Genomic DNA, 22,146 nt, shown 5'->3' with positions numbered 1-22,146 from the left:
GTGAGTACCTGATAAGGCTTTGCTCTTTTTAGAAGGTAAATATTCTCCTTTTCTCATCTACTATTAGTTGTCTTACTGGCTTGATTTTGAGAACAAATGAAACAGTACATTTTAGCCTGTCATGTTTGATCACCAATTCAGAATTGATGCATTTGTGAGTTTTCATGTGTATTTTTTTCTTGGTCTTATGATCGCCATTGTAATTAGGTGGTCTAGTTCCAAATGCAGCCAGCTGCCAGCTCTTATCTTGATGTACTTTTATTGTGCAGACAGAAGAAATGCACCAGACTTTCATACAGTAGAGAGAGCAAAAAGCATCATTATCCAGGTGAAACTGAAGAGGAAATTCTCAGTAGGCTGAAGAATTGTGTGTTTTTATTGCATGTTGGTTGCACTGTCCTCCGTGCAGGGGATCGATATGAACTCCCCCGAGGGATGGGAAGGGGACAGGGGCGCATCCCGGGGCTCCCTCTGTGTCCAGAGCCTCAGAGAACAGAGGCAAGGAACCGAAGCCGTGGCTCTGATTCAAGACGCAGAGAAGCACCCTGGGATCTACTGCAGATGCTGGGTTTTCGTTCCTTTTAAGTGCAGTCCTTGCAGAGAAAGCCAGAAAAATGTCATCACGGTTTGTAAAGCAGGCCATTTATTTGCCAATAGCTTATAATATATGTGTGTGTGTGTGTGTGTTTTCACCAGAGTTCTCCAGAAAAGCACAACCAATAGGACGTGTGCATAGATACATATACAGGTGTAATACAGAGACATTTATTGGAAGGAATCGGCTCACATGATTACGTGGGCTGACCAATCCCAGGGCCTGTATCTGGAGGGAGAACCCGGTGAGCCCATGGTATAGGTCCTGTCCAAAGGCCAGCGAGCTTGAGACCCAGGAAGAGCTAATGCTTCCGTTTCAGCCCAGAGGCAGGAAAAAGCCAGTGTCCCAATTTGAACACATCAGACAGAAAGCACTTTCTCTTACTTGGGGGAGGGCCAGCCTTTTTGTTCTCTTCGGGCCTTCAACTGATTGGATGAGCCCCACCCACACGAAGGAGAGCAATCTACTCAATTCAGTCCAGCGATTCCTGTGTTACTCTCATCCAGAAACCCTCACAGGCACACCCAGAGTCACGGCTGGCCAGATGTCTAGGCACCCCATGGCCCAGGCAAGTTGAGACATAACATTAACCGTCACAGTGTCTGCGAGTGATCCCACAGCCCAGAGTCTCTGCAATGACCTCAGTCCCTCTGTGCATCCGTCAGGAATGAAGACCCCCTACGAGCTCTGCTGGGCGAGCCGGGCGTGTGGGGGGCACAGAGCAAGAGTCCGACCTTTGTGCCTTTCTGTTTAGACCAGAGCTCCTCAGCCTCGGCACTAATGACATTTTGGGCCAGGTAAGTCTTTGTTGTACATCACAGGACATTTAGAAGCAACCCCCCACCTCTACCCATTAAATGCCAATCGCATGTCCGCAGGTGCGACAACCAAAAACTTCTCCAGACTTGGCTGAACGTCCCCTGGGAGGCAACCTAGCCCTCGGCTGCGAGTCACTGGCTCTGCCTCCTACTGTCCTGCTGCTCAGAATAGTAATCCTTTCGGATGAACCTTCCTTTGCAACCTCCACCTCGCAGGCTGGCACTGGGAGTGTGGGAGTTATTTATATTCTTGAAACGTGCTGAATGTCCTCCAGTGTCTGGTGCTGGTTTGACAGGGCTACTGGCTCTGAGTTCGGTGGGGCTGACCTTTCCCCAGCAAGCTGCATCTGTCACTGAAAGCTTGGCATCCTTTACTGGGAGATAAAGCTTTGTTTCTTGGGACATTTGGCAAAAGACAATCTGCTTCACACTCCTGAGGGTAGCCCACCGAGGAGATATGCCATGAAATGGCCATTTTCTTTTGGAAGTAAAGATTATGTTTACCTAAGCTGAGGCATGGGTTGGGTGAGGTTCGAGGCTTTCAGGTAGATTGGAATGAATTTCGCTATTTGGAGGCACAGCGGACGGAGCACTGACTGGGGAGCGAGACCCACGGTTGTTTGGCTGACTAGGTTCATGATCTTGGGGAGACGACTGAATCTCTCCAAGCCTGTTCTTCAGAGGAAGAATCGGATTGCTATCTGTTGAGGTTAGGGAAGGACTTATGTATGTGTTATGACTTACTGTCCTTTTCTTTTTCATTTGTGAAAAACTGAAATCAACGTTGTCTCTAGCATTTCCCTTTTACATGGAATATGTACCTCCTCCTCCCTCCCCAGAAATCTCTACCATAAACATTCGTATCTGTCCCTGTGTTTTATAATTCCAGTGCTATCTAGTCAATGAATTAATATGGTCATTTCTAAAAAGCTTTATGATGTCTATCTAGACACAACATTTATGTTTCTAAGCTTTAGCTTAAAATGCCTGGAAGGTGATTTCTGCTCCCCTGCAGGCGAGGAAGCGACAGGCCTTTTATTCGTGCATGTGATTATGCCAGTTTGGGTTCTTATTTATTGCAAGGACATTTTTGGAAAGAGACTTGGAGGCCTCAGAGAGAAAGGAATTGGATGTCTCAAAGGATCTTGGTACTTGGTAATGTGAACAGATGGAGAACCTCTTCGCGGAGGGGCCTTGGGGATCACTCAGATCCAACCACAAACAATGTTTGGGTTACTTTGTGTAGGGTTCCAATTTGGGGTGAGGAGTCTCTTTGGCCTGGCCTGAGTCCCTTTTGCTTGGAGAGACAATAGCTTCAAAGTGGGTGGCCCCACCAAGACCACGGGAAATGAGGAGGCAGAAGTTTCCGAGAGTGAAGTCAGGGGGTGGTACCAGGGTGTGTGGGTGGGGGCGGAGACCGGGCGGAGGAGAACCTTTGTCTGTTCTTGCAGCGCAGCTTTACGGGAACTGCCCGGCCTGACCCCAGCGCGGTGGGCGGAAGCCGCTTCGATGTGAACAGAATGAACGACACGCTTCAAATTCGCAGGCTATGAGAAACCTCTTCCCACCCTTTCGATCTTTTTAAACGTTTGGTCAATGCTTGGACGTTCACCTGCTAAAGAATTACCAAGGAAACTAAAATAGAAACTTGAATGCAAATTCCAAGCCGTTAAAAAAAAAGTTTTGCCTCTGCCTTACCCCTAGTTAACTTGCATTTTTTCCCCATTGAAAATTTCAAATTGCAACAGCCTTTATTCATGAGCTTCATTTCAGCAGACACTTTATCAGCTCTTCGAGCAACAGGGCGATGTGATCACAGGAGTCTTCTCTCTGGGCGGCAGCAGGAGCCTCTGTAATTGGGTGATATGCCGACTGATAGATCTTTTAGTGTGACTTGAACAGTGTCGTGTCTTCAGGATTTTTGCTCTTGGTTCCTGCCAAAGAAATTATAATGCTGATATTCTAGCTGAGGACTTATTCTCTCCAGTCCCCTTTCTTGTGTCGGTGGGCTGTCAGCCCTACTGGAGTTTGACTGGGATTTCATGGCACATGCCCCGGGGACCTTCCGGTGCTCTGCAGCTAAATCCTGCTCTGGAAGCCACGAGGGTTCATCTGATCTCAGGCGCCGGTACCTTTGGCGCAGGGAGAATGTACTCTGAGAAGCGTCATGGGGGAAGATTCTAGGGCATATGCTTGGATACATGCCAGTCAAGGGCTGCAAGCGTATAAAACTGTTTGCAAGTTGGAATGTCAGTCACTTAGAATGTAATTAAATGTGGGCTTGTGATTCAAGTTCAAATGTGAAAACAGCATAGACTTTAGGACTATCCTTTAAAAATTATTTTCATACACATGGAGGTAAAGATTTGGTCAGTGTGACTGCTTCTTCTGATGACCCTTCAAGGAGCAGGGTAGGAGGGTGAACAGGTTAGGAACATGGGTCCCAAGGTCAAGTCTCCTCACCTTTTGCTTGGCACAGCCACTTACCAGTTGGTGACATTGTACCGCTTATTTATCTCTCTGTGCCTCAGTTTCCTTCGAAAAAGAATAGGACTATAACAACTGTAGTGTGATCTTTGAGAGACGTTAGAACAGAGCCTGCCACAAGTAATACATTCCATAAAAATGTTAGCCACCAGTGTTATTATTAAGTAACGATCATCATCATCATGAACGTTATGTAGACTGCACGTTCGGGCTGTGGAGATACTGTTTGCAGTGATGTGATGAGGATGTAGCCATAGAAATGGTTCAGAGTTATCTGGAGTCATTTTTAACTTCATAGAAACAATTTCTCATGTTATTAGCATGCAGTAGAAAGAAGGATAAAAGGGCTCTTAAAGCATCCAGCATTCTATACGTATCATGCAATATTACACAAGATACATAGCAAAAAAGGGAACTCTGCACAAGCTGCTATGCATCCTGTAAAGTTGTCTGCAGCTGTCCCACACTGTGGAGGCCCCACAACTATCATACTTTTGTATCTCTTTGTGTACTTGGCCCTTGGGGTTCATTTATAAAATATGGACTGCTAATGAATATTTCCTCTCATAGCCCAGCTTTATTTTTCAGAAACCATATTATTTTTCACTTACTTTTCTTCCAATATGAAATGTATATGCTCATATACCCATATATATCCATACAAATATACACACATTAGTTTCTGATTATAAAGTTAATACTTATCGAGTGGGACAGGCAATCACTGTCTTACTATTCCAACTCTCTACACACTTTGGCCTAATTTCCCAACAGTAAGCACGTGGCACTTTCAGACGGTAACTGATGAACATTTCTGAAGACAGGCACCACCACAAGTCTTCCTACCAAATGTGTTTTCTAAAGCACTTTTTACTAACAATATACCGAGGAGATATCAATGAATGTAGATACACCAAATTCTGTTCTTTCTCCCAAGTATACAGATTATTAAACAATTTAAATTTGTCATAGCAAATTGACTTTGATACATATACTACAACTTTGGCTTTTACATTGTATCATGGGAAAATTTACCACTCAAGGGAAGCTATTGGTAATTTTTCTTATGGTTATCTGTCTGTGTGTTTCTAGTCTGTTTACATAGAATTGTGCTGTTCATACTATTGTTTTCTACGTTTTGTTGAACCATGCCACACACAGAAGACTCTTCTGCACAAATAAAATGTGTGCATTGCAGTGAGTGTTCACAAACCGAACACATCTGTGTAACCAGCACTGAGATCGGGAAACAGCATCCTTCCAGCCACGGTCTTCCCGCCCAGTGGGGACCTCCCCGGTGGGGACCACGGCCCTGCTTCTAACACTACAGAGCAGGTTTGCCTGAATTTGAACTTAAATCATTGGAATCATCAATATCTATTCTTTGTGTCTAACTTGTTTTGCTCAATGTATAATGTTGATGACATTCACAGATACTGTTATATGTAGTCGTAGTTTATCCATGTTTGTCGCTGTGTAGTATTCCACGGGCTGAATGTACCACAATTTAGTCTTCAGTTGACGAGACTTGTACAGCTTCTCATTTTGGTCTATTACACAGGTGGCAAACACAGGGTCTGTGGACCGAATCCGGCCCTCCACCTTGTTTTATCCAGCCCAACACCTTGTTTCTACCCAGTGGCAGCTTGGAGCTCCTTGCCCCTAGTTAAGGAGCAGTTACATTTATACAGTCCTAAAATTATATTATATTCGGCCCTTTGAAGGCAACTGCAAGGCTGATGTGGTCCCCGGTGAAAATGAGTTTGACACCCCTGACTGTTATTAATAGTGTTGCTATATACATTCTGGTATTAACAAGTGCTTTTGGTGAACCACATGCTATATATTTCATCTGATTTCTTTTCATTAACATTTCATACATGTTGTTCTTTTTAATGCATTTTTGTGGGCACAGAATATTCCATTGTGCAGTTGTATCACAATTTAGCCGATTATACTCTTGGACTTTTTGTTTATTTCCAATATTTTTCTATAATAAAGAATACTGAACCCTGGCTGGTATAGTTCAGTGGATTGAGCACTGGCCTGTGAACCAAAGGGTCACTGGTTCGATTCCCAGTCAGGGCACATGCCTGGGTTGCAGGCCAGGTCCCCAGTGGGGGGGCACCTGAGAAGCAACCACACACTGATGTTTCTCTCTCTCTCTTTCTCCTTCCCTTCCCCTCTCTCTAAAAATGAATAAAATCTTTTAAAAAAGAATACTGAGATGAAAATCCCTATACATTCATCCTTGCACATTTTTCCAATTTCTTGAAGACAATCCTTAGATCAAAATGGTTGGGTCAATGTTTAGGCATATTGGTTACTTTTGGATGGCCAAATTGCCATGTAAAACATTTACATTTATGGTCTTCCTACTGCTGCTGTGTGTGAGCGCCTATGCTCCTCCAATCTTATTAAACGGAATTGCAGCTTACTATAATAAGCAGTGCTTTGGTCCCTGGTGATGTGGAATATTTTACCAAACTATGTTTGAGACACTGATAGTTGCTGAATTGCTTTTTCTCCCATGAGCTTTGTAATTTAATCTTTTAGAGAATTATTTTATATTTCTCAGTATTTTTAAAGGATACTTAAAAGATGAAAATAATCATCTTTTCTGTTTTCCCCCAGATGGTCACTTGCTTTTGAATTTTATTAATTATTGCTTTTTGCTACGTGAACCTTTTTTATTTTGTGCAGCGCAGGGTCTGGTGTCATGCTTAGGTTATCCGTCAAGTTGAATAGGTTATCTATCAGGTTTAATAATGGAGAGTAACCTAGCCTCCAAATCAAATAATAAATTTCTCACTCAGTAAAAGTTTTATTTGGATCTTAGCTCCTGACTTGGTAAAACTGGCTCAGAGTTGATGCGGGACATAATGGGCAATGTTGAGCCAGCAGGTTCGAGAGGGAGAACACCACCCAATGGGGACTCACCCCCCCCACAGACTTTGACGGGGCCTGCCGGCCTGAAGTCCACCGGCAGAGCCCTGGCGTCGGACAGACCAGGACAGGACGTCCGGGGAAAGAGCTGAGTGTGTGTGTGTGTGTCTGTGTGTGTGTGTGGATGCGTGTGTCTGTCTATCCATCTGGTCAGACAGATTGGTCAACAAATGGTGTTGGGACAGCTGACCAGTCCTGCCAGGCTTGTGCGAGGCCTAAGGACTGTTTGTTAGGGAGTTACAGGAGCTGAAATGGTGAAAAGAAGCAACAAGCAAAATGGACAGTTAATGTCAGAGACGAAAGGGCATTGGGTGGCGCTCTCAGTGGCACGGCGGCAGGCCACCACCATGGACATGCGGAATGTTAGTGTCATTCCCAGGCACTAACATGCAGTGCTGGTCCGGTCAGTGGTGCCCAGCGGCAGAGCCCTGTCTGCTCTGGGCCGTGCCTGCGAAACACCCTCGAGGGTGAAGGAGCGGAGGTCAGGGAGCGCGACGTGCTCCAAGGAACAGTCACCGTGAAAGTGTATCTCCTGTGTCTTCTTTCCCTCTCCAGGCCAAGCTCTCCCCCTCCACCTCCCCAGACCACGTGTCTGAAGTAGGAGAGGCCTAATATTTAGATTTATGTAAATGTCTTAGTTATAGGCATAAGACGTTTCTCTTCAGTTCTAGTCAAGATCTAGCCATGGGCTAAGTGGGGAGCCCCAGCGTATTTACCCTCTATCACTTTTAGGACTTTGGATGTTCCAAGTCAATCTTTTGACTTTTCTCTCTCTATCAGGGGCATCGTCACACGCAGAAACACACACACACACACACACACACGGGCTGACTGTGGATTCATAAAGATCCCATTCAGTCTTTGTCCTTGGCCTTTCTGCTCCTGAAGGTCACTTGTGTATGCAAACATGGACCTTTCATGATGAACCCTCGTGTATGCCTTTAGTATTCTTGGAATTCTGGGTTTTCCATTTGCAAGGTGCGCGCTAACCAGATTCCCGTACAAGCGTCTGTCTCCTTCCTTCCTCATGCGGTTCCTCTGGCCAGGACTAGTGCCGACAGTGCTGCCTTTGTTCCGGTCTTCCCGCTTGAATGTTGTGCGCATTTGGTTTCTCTTTCCAGCCATCATTTCTAAAGCTCATCCAGCTCTGGGGCTCCTCGCGGTAATTATATTAAAACGACTGAATCAGTTCAGTAGTCATGTTAGAACAGCTTCTGGAGCTCGTCATCAGGGGTGGAGTTGCTGCAGAACTTTGCGGATTGACGTTTTTTGGGCGTGAAGAGGCAGCTGTTACCAAAGAAAGAGGCACGGTAGACGAATGCACTTGAGAAATACAGGGTTGGGGGGTGGAGGGATTGAGTCAAGAAAAAAAAAATGCAGGGTTAGATGAAATCACACTGCTCCGTCAGTGACAGACGTCTCAGAGGCTGTGGTGAGCTTGCATGCAATCTGCACCCCCGAGAGAGCAGTGCCGTTTGCAACATTTCTCACATTCGTTTAATGGCAGAGTTCCCGTTCTCGGTCGCGTGTGGGAGCAACAGTAGCCCGAGAAATACACAGTGGGGAAATGGTGATGTAATTACATCTTGAAGTTGTATTAATTTTCTCATTACTTAGTTTCAGAATGTACCCTCTCTGCTACCGTGCTAGTCGGGTGCAAAGCAGAGCCACCCAGAGGCAGGCCCCCTGGTCCGGGTGTCCGGAGCTCTGAGCCGGCTCTGGTCTGGAAAATCACCTCCTCTTTCTGGGCTTGTGGTCTGTCGTCTTTCCATGAAAAAAAGCATGCCCAAACGGCCTCTAAGCCATGGAGAGTGAGGCATCTCCTGCTCTAAGATGCTATTTCTCTTGTTGCACAGGGAATCTAATCGTGTTTATTGTAGAAAAAGGAAGAAGCTCTCACCGTTCCCCCGCAAAGGTTTCCTCATTATTCTCTGGCTTACCTGTTTAGAGCTGCCGCATTTATGTCTTTACCGAGACCATTTATCCCCCTTGGGTCCCAATCCTTCTTCTTAGATTTGATATGATCAAAGCCGCCACTTCAGTCTCTTACTAACCGGGCATCTTAGAATCTCATTTAGAATTCTCAGAAGCCAAAAGCCAGGGAAGTAAAGTGAAAAGGACAGATGTGTCACTTTCTGGGAAACTCCAAAGTGCCATTATCACCTCTAATGGGGTGTTTTATAGAAAGAAGGCAGCCCGCGCTTTTACTGTGTCCTCTTACTTGTTTCTCTGTAACCTTCAGAGAAGATGATAGTTTAAGAAGCTTCCCTCTTACCTTTGTGGCTTATGGGTGGGGCCTTACTTCTAATTTACTTCTCTGGACCAGCAGGTGCACTAGGTTCTCTCACTGTCCCCCTTTCCACACCGTGCCCCTCACAACCCTTGGGCAAGGGGCACCAAAGATTTGCTTTTGACAAATAGCATTACTGGCATGAAAAAAATTTTTTTAATGAAATTGCCTTTTTAAAAAAATATTTTATTTTATTTTATTTTTTAGAGAGGGAAGGGAGGGAGAAAGAGAGAGAGAAACATCAATATGGGGTTGCTGGGGGTCATGGCCTGCAACCCAGGCATGTACCCTGACTGGGAATCGAACCTGCGACACTTTGGTTTGCAGCCTGCGCTCAATCCACTGAGCTACGCCAGCCAGGGCTTATGAAAAAATTATGACTTGTTGGTTAAACCCTGAGATTCGTTTGCATCATACAGTCATGAGGTTTTTAATTAACAAGACTTTCCTCCGAATAGTGGCCAAAGAATGGGACCTCCTGTTCTTAGCGGTCACGTGCTAGAAAGAGAGGGCAGAGAACTCTGGAGCTCCAGGTTGAGAGTCTGATGGCCAGGGTCTCCCTCTGCCTCTCCCAGGAAGGCGTGTGTGTGGAGTGGCGTGTGGCACCCAGACCGAGGCACCGTCAGACCCCGGCTGCCGTTTGTCATTTGTCTCAGTCAGAACATGTAACCGTGAGCCTGCATATTCTCGCATGTACGTGGTGACAATGGTAGGGATTACCAATAGGATTTTGTGGGAATTAAGAATATTCAATGTTACAGAAGTATATAGATATACATGAGAAGGCAAAGCATCTGGAGCATGGTCTGTGTTCGATCATTAATGGCAGATCAAAATCACCGTCATCATTTTTATTGTAACTCTGAGATATTCCTCAAACAATCTTTCATGTGTTCGCTTTAAAAATCTTGTCGCCAGTATGATGCATGATGTCAAATATTTGCTTTAATTATAATGCAATTCAATTTTCGTGCAGTGCTAGGTTTATTGTACTGTCTGTGCTTGTGAATGATGCCTTCCAGGCAGTGATAATACCGGTGACGGCAGAAGCAGCAGCGGCGGTGGCCGCAGCCCCCCACTGTCTCGCAAATGAGACAGAACCCACGAGAGCTCTGATGCTCTTCTTGATTCTCCCCAGTCAGATCCTCTCTCTCCTCTCAGAGGTCCCATCTTGTTCTTTATAGTTGTACCACCCTTACTCCTAAAATACGTGTATATTCTCTGGCTTTATCTGCTTTCAAGCTCCATATGAAAGGAATCATACTGTATGTAGACTGTACATGCAGACACGGGTGGTATGCTTTTCTGTCTCAACATTATGGGTTTGAGACGCACCCACAATGATGAGTAAGCCCACAGTGTGCCCCTTTGCGATGCATTGGAGTATTCCATTGTACGCAGCGAGTGTACACTGGGCACCCTTTCTCCTGCTGATGGGTGCTTGATGTCATTTCTAGGTTTGATTTATGCTGTTTTAGGTGATTTTGTGCTATTCTGCATGTGGCTGCTATGAATATTCTTGTGGTAGATGGAGCTAGGTAAAATAGGAGTGTTTACAGGTGAAAATAGTACAAGCTCAGGCATTTCTTAAGATTCAACCCAACAGGTGCGTATCTGCAAGATTATATCTGAGGAATACACGCAGGTTTAGCAGCAATGTTAGTTCATAAAGTACATGTGTCTTCGTCTTTCAAAATGATACCTGATTGTGTTATGGAGACATTGTACCAATTTGTCCTTATTACTTGCTGTTGCCCCATCTCCTATCAACCCTCAATGTAGGCTTTTTATTTTCATGGGTGCGAAGTGTGTTTTTAATTTGCATTTCTGTAACTACCAGTGAAATTAAGCATCTTTTCCTGTGGGCATTGGCCATTTTTGTTTCTTCTATACAAAAGTGCGAAAGTGGATTTGGAACTGGCCAATGGGTAGAGGCTGGATGGCTTTGAGGCACAGGCTGGAAAAAGCCTGGCTACCCTCGGAGGACCTGGGGGCAGAAATATGGACATTGGAGGGGATCATGCGGAGGGTCGGGAGGAAAAGGAGAGCTGCAGAGAGCGTCTGTCACCTTGGAGGAGACACATCGGCGCGCACAGAATGTTGGGAGACGTCTGAGCGTTGAAGCGGGGTAGGGTGAGATGTCAGATGGAAATAAGGGACATGCTATTGCCACCTGGAGGAAAGGCAGCCCCTGCGTACAGTGGCAAAGAACTTGGCTGAATTGCGTTCTCGTCTTTTGTGGCGGGCAGTACTTGTGAGAGATGAAATTGGATATTTAGCTGAGGGGGTTTCTAAGTCAAGTATTGAAGGCGTGGTCGGGTTTCTCCTTGCTGCTTGTAGCAACATGGGAGAGCAGAGAGATGCACTGAAGAAGGAAGTGTTAAGCAAAAGCAACCAGCATCTGAAGACCTGGAACATTCTCCGTCTGTCCATATGGCAAAGATGAGAAAGCCTGTCTGGAGAGAACAGCAGGGGTGTGGCTGGACAACCACTTGCTGAAGAGATCACATGTGGGGCTCAGGGATCCAATCAACAACTCCGGCGGAAACCAGGAATAGAGACTCAGTGACCTGGGAAAGATCTGCAGGGGGCCCTCTTGTCTGGTGGCCGCCCTCCGCTGCCTACCCGCACCGCATTCCCCTGCAGGCCAGCAAAGATTTGAGAACTTACGTGAACAGAAACACTGCCAGTGTAGACTACACAGAAACTGGATGAAATGAAGGCAGGCTGTTGGACTGCTGCCATTCTACAGGGTGGGCCAGACCCTGCAGCCGTAGAGCTATCTGGCTACCAACGTGTTATTTTTCGAGAAAAGGAGAGAAGGATCCTACAGGCAATTCAGAGGTCTGCAGGGCTGCTGCTGCCTCTGCCACCGTGGCCTGGTGGGTGGTGCCTCTCTTCTGTTACAGAGGATGGGGCCGCCTCCTTGATTTCTGCAGGCCAAGCCCCTGTGGCTGCACCCAGGGCCAAGGGGGTGGGACAGCCACCCTCATGGGTTCAGAGTGCAAGACCACCCTGGTGAGCACTGAAGACAGGACATGGAACCAAAGACGATAACTTTTGGACCTTAAAATTGAATAGAATTTGCTGTGTCTTCAGACCTGCTTGAGACCCAGTAGCCCTTCCTTCTTTCTAATCTCTCCCACGTAGAACGGGAGTGTCTGACCAATGCTGTCCCACCCGCTGTCTTTTGGAAATGGACAACTTCTTGTCTGGTTTCCCAGGCTCACATCTGGATAAGAATTTTCCTGGAATGAGTCATAGCTCCAGTCTCGCCGACACTTAATTTAGATGATAGTTAGATGAGATTTTGGATTTAAGATTGATGCTGGAATAGGTTAAGACTTCTATGGCTGTTGGTATGGGGTGAGTGTATTTTGCACATGAAAAGGTTGTAAATTCTGGGGGCTCCAAAGTGTGGGGTGCAATGGACTGAGTTGGGTCACTCCAAAATTCGTATGTTGACGTCCTAACCCCCACACTTCAGATCGTGACATTATCTGGAGATAGGGTATTTAAAGAGGCATTTCCGTTCAAATGAGGTTGTTAGGGTTGACCTGAATCCAATATGACTGATACTGTTGTAAGGAGACATTTAGCCACAGACACGCCCAGAGAGAAGACGAGGTGAAGACACAGGGAGAAGACAGCCAGCCATCTATAAGCCAAGGAGACAGGCCTCAGGAGAAACCAGTTCTGCCAACCTCTTGATCTCAGACTTCTAGCCTTCAGAGCTGTGAGAAAATAAATTTCTGTTGTTCGAGCCACCTCGTCTGTGGTGCTGTGATTATAGCCCTAGCAAACCAACATGGCTACCTGCAGGCTGGCAGCATGCTGTCCGGGTTAATGTAGTTTCACAGTGAAGATACCCAGCATTGAGTAGAGGCAGTGAGAGTAGACATTCTCTCCTTTTTCCTGGTGTCAGGGTAAAACAGTCCCTCCTTTATCATGAGGTACAAGGTTAATTATAGGTTTTTGTTGTTTCTATTGTTTTTGAAAATAACCTTTATATGACTGAGGAAGCATCCTTCTAGCCTATGCTTGCAGAGCTTTCTGTCATGAACCAGTATTGAATTTGGTCAGATGCTTTTGCTGCATCCATTGAAACAATTATAGGATTTTCCCCTTTTACTCTGCTAATGTGCTGAATTACAGTGATTGATTTTTGAATGCTGAACCAACTCTGCATCACTTGGTCATGGTATATAATAATTCTTTTGAAATCTGGCTGGATTGATTGCACAGATATTTGGCTGAGGACGTTTGCATGTGTGTTTATGGTGGCCTTCTTTTCCCGTTCTGGGTGATTTGCTAGAATTATTTATTGATTTCATCCCTGGGTGCAGCCATTGATTAAAAATGATTTTTAGACCTCGAGTCCCCCATAATTATTAGGTATGCACTGCTGTGAGGTATTTCCTTGAAATTCTTTCTTGTCTACCACTGAAAAATGACTAAATAAGATTATTTCAGTATTTTTTCCCTTTTGCAGAAGATAATTTATTGATTTCTAGTTTCTGTTTCATAGTTACATGATGAAGAGTTCAAGGATGTAAAGTGCATATAGGATTTTTTTTAAAGTATTGTCATTTGTTTTATTTTGCAATCACATATACTACTTTGAACTTAAAACTCCAAACCATAGAAATGGAGAATTTTGGGGTACTGTCCCTTGGTGCTTCATGGAAACCCACACTAGACCTCACAGACCCTTCGTTTTATTGAAGATAATAACTCATTTATTTCCAATTTAAGACTTAGGGCGAATGCAGCTGGCAGCCTTGCCGAAGTCGTCTGCGAGTGTTTGCTGACGCTGTATTTAATTTCGTCTCAGACCAACACTGCTTGACTTTATCCGTCCATAGCTTGTATCTTGCCCTCAATTTGTGGCCTCTCCTTGATTTCTCAGGTCTTGTTTCTTCGTCCGTGTCTGGCATTGAATCATGGGGAGGAAGCTGGACCTGTCCGGGCTGACTGACGACGAAACTGAGCATGTGCTCCAGGTGGTTCAGCGGGACTTCAATCTTCGGAAGAAAGAGGAAGAGCGACTAAGGTGAGATGCTTCTATTGCCTTTCCGTGGACAAGTGAAAACAGGTTTCCCGAGAACCTTCCTCGCTGCTAGCTCTGAGTGTGGAAGTCTTTGTGTCCCTTTGCAGAAAGGCTCGCCAGCGTCAAGGCTGCGCACCACAAAGTCTGCTAGGAAACGTGACTGTCCACCCTCCCAGCCAAGGCTCTGTTTGGGCTGCTCGCCCTGTCGAGTATTAGCTGTGGAATGGGTGGGGCTTGCGATGGCAGGGGCTGCTTTGAGCTAGGTCCTGGCGTAGCTTTCCTGTTGGCGGGCGCTCCTGAAAAACAACCAGGGTCACTTGAACAATTCCTGGGAGAATGACACCCATACCTACACGGTCTTCTGCCAGAATCCCCTCCCACCACGGTGCAGGAAAAGGGCTCTGAAGGCCTGGTATGAACAAAAGTGACAGCAGGCTGGAATGGGATCAGCTGGCCCGGCCCCGCCCTCCTCGTTTTAGAGACGAGGAAACGGAGGCCCAGAGGCCTGGGGTCTTCTGATGCCTCTATAGCTGGTGGGTCCTTGTGGGATGTTCTTGGAGGTCCTCTCGCTGCTCAGTGGGGCAGAGCGAAGGAGTCCAAGTGATAGAGATGAGGCCACGTGGTGGGTCATGTGTTAGAACCAGGGGGACAGTCGGTGTTAGCTGCCGTCATCCATACATCTGTTCTCCCTCGAGATGTCACAGCTTTGTCATGGCGCTGTCTCTCTCCTCAGCCACGGAGCTCCGAATCCCAGTCTTTTTTTTTTTTTTTTTCAATTTTCAGTTACAGTTGGCATGCAATGTTATGTTAGTTTCAGGTGTACAACACAGGGATTAGTCATTTCTATAACTTGTGACGGGGTCATGAACCTCAGTCTTTGTCCGTCCTCTCCTGACTTGGTCCCCACACGGGGCAGGGCTGGGCCCTGTGGATTCTGCTTCCTGACCGTGTCTCCGACCCCTGTCCCAGGCCAGCTATCATCGCCCTTCCTCCAGCCCTTGCAGGGATCTGCCCTGTGACCCTCCTGCCTCCGCTCTCTGCCACCTCCTCCCCCAAAGAGCCTGTCCACCCCAGGGGTGTGTCACCTCTCAGCTCGAGTCACACCTGTCCTCTCTCTGTTACAATGGATATAGCCCCTTTTCCTTTTCCTTTTCCTTTTCATTTTCTTGGGCTACACTGGACTTCCTGGTTCTTTGCAATATTACCTCCTTTACTAGACTGTAAGCCACGCTAGTGTAATCGTCTTTATTTCCATCGTGTTTTTTTCTTCCATATTGTAAATACTTAACATAGGGATGGGCAACGTAGGTTTACAGTCATGAGTACGCAAAACACAGAGTTTATTCTTGTGCTATTACTTATTCTTGTGTTATATCGTTTTCCATACAACTATAAAACTACTTTTGCCTACCCCTGTATGTGCTTGTTAGATGGAAGACAGGAAGTCTGTTGATGAAATAATTGATTTAAAAGCCACATGCCAGGGACTGTTCTATCTGTTGGGTATATAACTGTGAGCAAAACCAGGCTGTGCCCCTGGAGTTTGTATCCAGAGCCACGCTGACCGTACCGCCGCCACCAGCCAGGGGTGGCTGCTGGGCGCTCGAGCTGCGGCGAGTCTGCATTCAGGTGCACGGTGGGTGTAGCAGATTTCAAAACTTTAGTACAAAAAAAAAGGTCAAATATCTCATGAATAATTTTTCTATTGATTACATTTTGCAACACCAATATTTTGGATAGAGGAGGTTAAGGAAAAACATTAACATTATTTTTTTATTTTTTATTTTTAGTATGGCTATTAGAAAATGTAAAAGTTGAGAATTTTTGAGCGCAAGAGTGACATGACCTGACGTCAGTTTTAGGGGGTCCCTCTGGCTGCTCTGCGGGGATGTGGTTACAGGAAGGCGGGAGAAGCGGTGGAGAGGCAAGTTAGGAGGCAGTGTCGGAAGCCCAGGTGAGTGTCCTGCTGCAGGACCTCGGAGGCCTGTGTTGAGACATGGCATCGTGGCACAGAGGGAGCCTGATCCCTAAGACGTGGATGGGGTAGGGGGCAGTTGCTGATGGCCAGCAAGGGAGTCTGTGTGAGAAAGAAGCCAAACCTTCACTGGGTGGCGTCACTCAGACCTGGGCGCTTACGTGTTACAGCAGCACAGCCTGGTGTTGCTTTGGCTCATGCAGTCCGTGAGGCCTAAACAGGACTTGAGTATTCGTGTCTCCACCCTCGACTCTGCAGCTGAAGAAGCTGGCTCAGGGGGTGCCCCGGCAGTTCCAGGCTGCTGATGCCGGGGTGGCGCGTCTCCTTCTGCCGTCTGGCCCCTTGGGTAGTAGAAGACACCTGTGGGACGATCTTCAGACTTCTCCTAGAATCATAGTGTATACCCTACGCTCTTGTATTCCAGGCACATTTACAAAAAGTGGTTTTTAACAGGACTGTTAATGACGCAATACTCTGGTGTTCAAAGGGAGTCTTGGTGGCATTTAATGGGACAGCCACAGACTTGAAAATTTCTCACTAACCATACGCTTGCGAGAAGCTAGTGAGCATCTGGATAGCTTCCAAAGGTTTGCTGCCGGTCTCATGGCCTTGGCCGGCGGGGGCAGCAGGGGTGACGTCTGAAGCACTGGTTTCCTGCAACTGCGACTGACCATTAATTGTCAGTGTTTGCTGAACTGACGAGCGTGCTCGCGTCTGCCAAGGGCTGCTGGGCCCCGGCGAGGCCAGGCCCAGGGGAAGGAAGGGAGGGCCGGGGTGGCAGAGTGACAGGGAGGCAGAGGACTTCCTGCCTAGTCCCCCCCTCCCGCCCCCCACCGGCTGCCACGGTTCTGCTGCAGTGTGTCAGCTCCTTCCCCGGGTAAGGAAGGGAACAAGACGTACTTGGAGTCCTATTTCTGCTGCCGTGGTGGCTTCAGTGACCTACTTGCTGATGTGGCCCGTGTGTGTGTGTGTGTGGTGGGTGGGTGGGTGGGTGGGGCAGTCTTGCCCCCATCTGGAGTTGCCTCCATGCTGTAAGGGAGTCCATAGGGCCTGCCAGGGGGTGCAGAAGGGCCGCCGCAGGGAGCAACACCAGAAATGATGCGTGTGGCTCGTCTGCAGAAAGTCCTCAGAGGATTCATCACCTTTCTTTTTTTTTTTTAAGTAGAAAGAACACATTTCCTTTTAAACAAATTAAACTTGTATTACCAGAACTTAACTTTTCAAGAAGTTCCCTTTTCAGAAAACAGAGTGCCTTTGTACTCGGCGTCCCTTGTTTGGACAATGAAGTTGATCTAGTGAATTAGCAAACGTTCCTGGTTACCTTCTTCCTGGAGGAAGCTGGAAGTCGGACCGCCTCGTCTTCACTCGGTCGGAACCAACGTGCCCCGTGGCCGACGAAGTCCCTGAGTGTGCACAGTGCACACCTGGCCCTCGGGGCTCCTGAGATGCCGCGCTGGCACGGTGGCACCAGGCTGCCCGGTTCAGGTACCTGCTGTCTCGGAGCGGAGCTGCTTCGAGGCAGGAATTCCTTGCCCGGCACTGGCGGAGCAGGGTGGCCGGCCCGTGCCCTGGCTGCCCTGGCCTAGCAGAGCCCGGACCAGCCCTTTACGGTGAAGCAGAGGGTCTGCCACCGCTCTGTGTGACAGTCGCTTTGTGACGGGAAAGGCCCAGGAGGAGCCAGCATTGGGAGATGCCGGGGCGAGAACATGACATTGTGGGGGGGCCGGAGAGGGGCCCCCTGAAGTGGGGAGGAGTGTGGGGGCAGTGTAGGATGCAGAGTATCAACATCAATTCTACAGGGGATCTCACAAGATGTTTTTAAATCTCCTTTTTATTTATTAGTATTTATTAACAATGAAAAGGTCGAGTATATTAAATCTAAGCTGTTGGGTATCCATTCATTTGCTTTGAAAACATATATTGAATGTCAGGAGCCTCCTGGGCAAATGTGAAGGGGGTGGTGGTGGTGGCAGGAGTGGGGAGCAGGGGAAGGGCTCACCAATTTATTAAGGGCCTTAATCCATGCGGAAGGACCCAGAAGGGGAGCTAGGTCTGATGGGAATGATTAGGATGCGGTAGAGGGTGAGAGATAGAACCATTAAGGCAGACCCATGGGAATACTTTCATGTCAGAGGTGGGAGGCAGGCAGGAAGGCTTCCTGGAGGAGGGTGCATGGGATGTGGGCCTTGGAAGACAGACAGGGTTTTGTAAGTGGACTGATGCGAGGCTCTGGGCAGCAGGGAGCATCTGGACAAGGGAATAAGGGTGGAAAACAGGACATGTTTTCTCAGCCCCAGATCAGGACCCGTGGGGGGTGGGGGCGGGGGCAGGGAAGGAAGGGCCTGCTTTGCCAGGCTGCTGGTCCTGTTGAATAGAGCGCAGTGTTCCAGGAATATCACCTCTCCGCCTTCCCAGCAGCCCCCGGGGTGGGGGCAGGGCGGGGGGACCCAACAACTATTGTTGTCTGTTTCCAAAATGGGGATGTGAATAACTCGCTCTGGCTGCGTGAAGTGAGAGGTAATTTCACATCCAGGCAGTGGTGCCCACAGCCGGGGCCAATAACCAGGCAGCACACGATTTCTGGTGCCAAAAACGGGGGGCCCCCGGGCTCCATGCGGCGGAGGGGTAGAAGGAGGGTCCTTTAGGGAATCCGGCGCCCCGCCTTGCAGAAACCTGGCGTGTGTGCAGGGATGGGAAGGCGAAGGGTGTAAGTTGGGATGTGGGGAGGGGGTCGCTGGGACGTTAGAGCAGTCATCAGCAAACGGGTCACTGAGCGCCTTATTTGCCCAAACGGAGATGTGGTCTCAGAGTAAAATACGCTCTGGATTTCTAAGCTCTAGTATGAAAAAAGAATGTAAAGTCTCTTAGTAATTAATTTTAATATCAAAAACACCTTGGGATGTGTCTAAATTACATTTCAAATAAAATACATAATTAAAACTAATTTTACCTGCTATTTGTTTAATTTTTGCAAATGTGACTACTAGTAAACTTTATATATATATATATATGGCTGACAGTATATTTTATTGGACAGCATTGGTTTAGAATACCAGGTTAGGCAGTTTGGAATTTATAGGACCAAAATGTGAGACTTCTTCTTCAATTTTGTGGGGAGCTAGTCCTTTCTAAATGAGGTTTTCAGGTATCTGAAGGATCCAGCTAATGTCTGAGTCGCCTAATCATGCACTGGCCTTTGCTACATCTAGCATTGTTATCTCGGTCACGTGAAGGTGGTCTCAGACTAATGCGCCAGGACTGGCTTCACCGCGGAGCTCAGAGAGGACAGCACAGGATCCTCAGGCCATAGTCACCGTGGAGATTTGGTGCGTCTCAGGACAGAATCCACCTTTTGATGTGTCTCTGAAGTTAACGGTTGATCAAGTATGTCTTGGCCTTTGAGTAATAAGTGGCTTTAGAATGACCTCATAGTGATAAGTTTTATCATGTCGGTGGCACCATATAGCTGTAAGTTGTCACCTCTTTGCCTGTGGGGGGGCCTGCCTTTACAAGTGGCCAAGAGAGTCCGAGGCTACCCATGTGCCGTTGATGTAGCAAAAAAAGGGGCTGGTGTATGAATTCTCTTTACTTGTAAATCTGTAGCCCTTCCAAGATGTATAGTCACTAATGTGCAGATTCTGGATTCTGGATACGTTCTCCCCATAATCCAATATTTTTCAATAACAATTTTCTCCTGGGTTGCTTTTGTGGCTCCAGGTTCCTGATCTTATTTACTTTTCCATTGCAAATGTCAGAGGTTCAACGCTGCTGGGCTCTGATAAAGCTTTCTCGGCGCCAATTCTTGGCAAGGCCTTCATGGCTCAGACCTCTGGCTGCGGACAGCATTTCTTTGACACGAGGCATGCGCTGAACTCAAGACTGGAAAGGGACTGACGAGGGAAGTTGATACAACTGTTATAAAAGCAGCTTTCTTCAACCACAGTAACAGGCACGGACAAAATCCTCTGGCCAGAAACGATCTGAAACGCAGAGTGAGGAGCACAGGTGGACAGTGTGGGAATCAGAGGTTCACTTTCTTCCTTGCTGTGCTGTTGGGAGGACAACTTCCTCGTTCCCTTGAACTTCAGTTCCTGGACGTGGGTCCCTGCCTCTGCGGGACCCCAGAAGCCATCAGGCCCTTCTCCTGGACCAGTCTCTAAGCTGATACCGTCACACAGGAATTCACCAATAGCCTCTCTGATTCTCAGGGGGGCTTATAATAAGCCCTGTCTCCCAGAGAGGAGATTCTTGTTCTGGCTTAGAGATTCCTTTTTAGGAAGCCATACCGAGGTCTGAGGTACCCAGAAAAGCTGGGCTCCTTGTGTGACCCGAGTCCCAGGCCTCTGCAGTTCCCCTGCCTTTTCCAGCCCGCCTTCAACAGGCTCCCATTCTGCATCAGCAGTTAACGCACGTGGGTCCAGCCCCCTTCCCTGGCTGATTCTTAGCCCTACGCCGAAGTGCTCAGCTCCTAGGTGTCTAGCAGCACTTGGGGTTTCTACCCGTGCCAGCCCGGTAGTTTGGCAGGGTTTCTGGCTCTGACTGCTTCTGGAACTAGACCTGGGATGCCGCATCTCCTCGTCCTCTCCCAGGCTCCCCCAGTAGGTGAGCAGGTAGTCAGCTCTTGGAGCCGAGCCAGGGACCCGGGCCAGGGACCCGGGCCATCTCCCACCTCACAATGCATGCCTTGCCTTCCACGTCTTGCAGGCTGACCGCCTCACAGCCACCGTGCCGCCAGGGCCCGTTCCCCGTCTGAAGTAGGATGTGCTGGGCTGTGACTCGGCCTCATTCGGAGGCAGGGACACACCAGGGGCCTGGGCGTCCTCACTTCCCAGGCTGCTCCTGGCTCCTGGTGAGAGGGCCGTGGTGTCGTGTTGCTCTCCAGACCCTATCTATAGGACCCCCCATGCCCCTCCGCCCTCCTCACCAGCGCAGAAGCCTACCTGAGTGCTCGTGCCAGATCCGCACCTGCCTGGAACCCAGGTGCAGGCCAGACGACCGATGATGGCTGTGGCTTGTCTGCCTCCCCGCACCGCATCTCTGAGCCCGGAGAGGAGGTGGCTGGCACCAGAGACCCGAGTTTCCCCAGGCCCTGGACTTGAGCGACCTGGCCCTGCCCTGCCCTCTGCCACTTCCCTTCCCTTCCCGCCTACTCCCACTTCCCCGCCTGGGCCAGCTCCCCTGGCACCACGTGTATACAATTGGGTGAGTCCAAAACTAGACCCTAGAAGCTTCCGTTCCTGCAAGAGTATAGTTTTGTGTGGTCCTGAAGCTGGTGCAGTGGCCTCCGCTGTCTGTTGTGCTTTGGGGTTATGGGTGGAGACAGGGGGAGAGGGAGAGGGGGAGAGAAAGAGAGAGAGGGGACCTGTAAAAGTCTTTGTTGACTGTGTTTTCCATCCTCCTTTCTTCATACCGTGTTTATTCCTTTTCCGTGAGCCTCAGAGCACAGGCACGGCGGTGGTATTGGAGGCCAGACACTGCACTGCACTGCTTGTCCTGCTGAAAATGCGAGACCTGAAGGGTGTATTGGTGCTCGTTTGTTTTGTCGCCAGAGAATCCTCACCTGATGTGTGACCTTGGGCGTGTTCCCAGCCCATCCCACCCGCCTCCACCCTGAACCCTGAGGCCGACAGACCCGCCGGGAGGGAGCGTGGCAAGGGGTAAATGGATTAATAGGTGAACAGCCCGGAGGACAGCCCTGGGGCACTGTAAGGACTCGTGAAAACTCAGGGTGAGGTCTGTTCGCCGCCTGCTCTTGGCTGGATTATTAGGTCCATAAATTAGAGAAAGTGGCCTTTAAATATCCGTATGTGTTTGGTAAATTGAAGCAGTTTTATTCAACAGTTATTCAACAGTTTTATGGTTTGGCTTTTCCTACTGCCAGCGACTTCCCTTTTCTCTTATTATTAGAGAATTCTCTATAGGCAGATAGAGATGCTGGGTGTGTTTTACAGCGGCTGTTTCCTTAGCTAGACCTTCGATGTCTGT

The 22,146-nt window shown here is 48.0% G+C and overlaps 1 protein-coding gene across 1 annotated transcript in view; it reads left to right on the top strand.

The window, feature by feature from the left end:
• Window positions 1-22,146, top strand: part of LOC123830767 (myosin VIIA and Rab interacting protein) — a 204,103-nt gene that overhangs the window by 11,754 nt on the left and 170,203 nt on the right. The window contains exon 2 of the mRNA XM_045857302.1: window positions 14,046-14,189. Within this exon, the coding sequence (XP_045713258.1) occupies window positions 14,080-14,189 (110 nt within the window). The 5' untranslated portion in view covers window positions 14,046-14,079. The remainder of the gene's footprint in view (window positions 1-14,045; window positions 14,190-22,146) is intronic.

This window comes from Phyllostomus hastatus, unplaced genomic scaffold (assembly GCF_019186645.2).
Source record: "Phyllostomus hastatus isolate PE091 unplaced genomic scaffold, TTU_PhHast_1.1 phas_scaffold_129, whole genome shotgun sequence".
Classification (NCBI taxonomy): domain Eukaryota; kingdom Metazoa; phylum Chordata; class Mammalia; order Chiroptera; family Phyllostomidae; genus Phyllostomus; species Phyllostomus hastatus.
The sequence above is the reverse complement of the archived record's forward strand: the minus strand, read 5'-3'. Positions and strand labels throughout refer to the sequence as shown.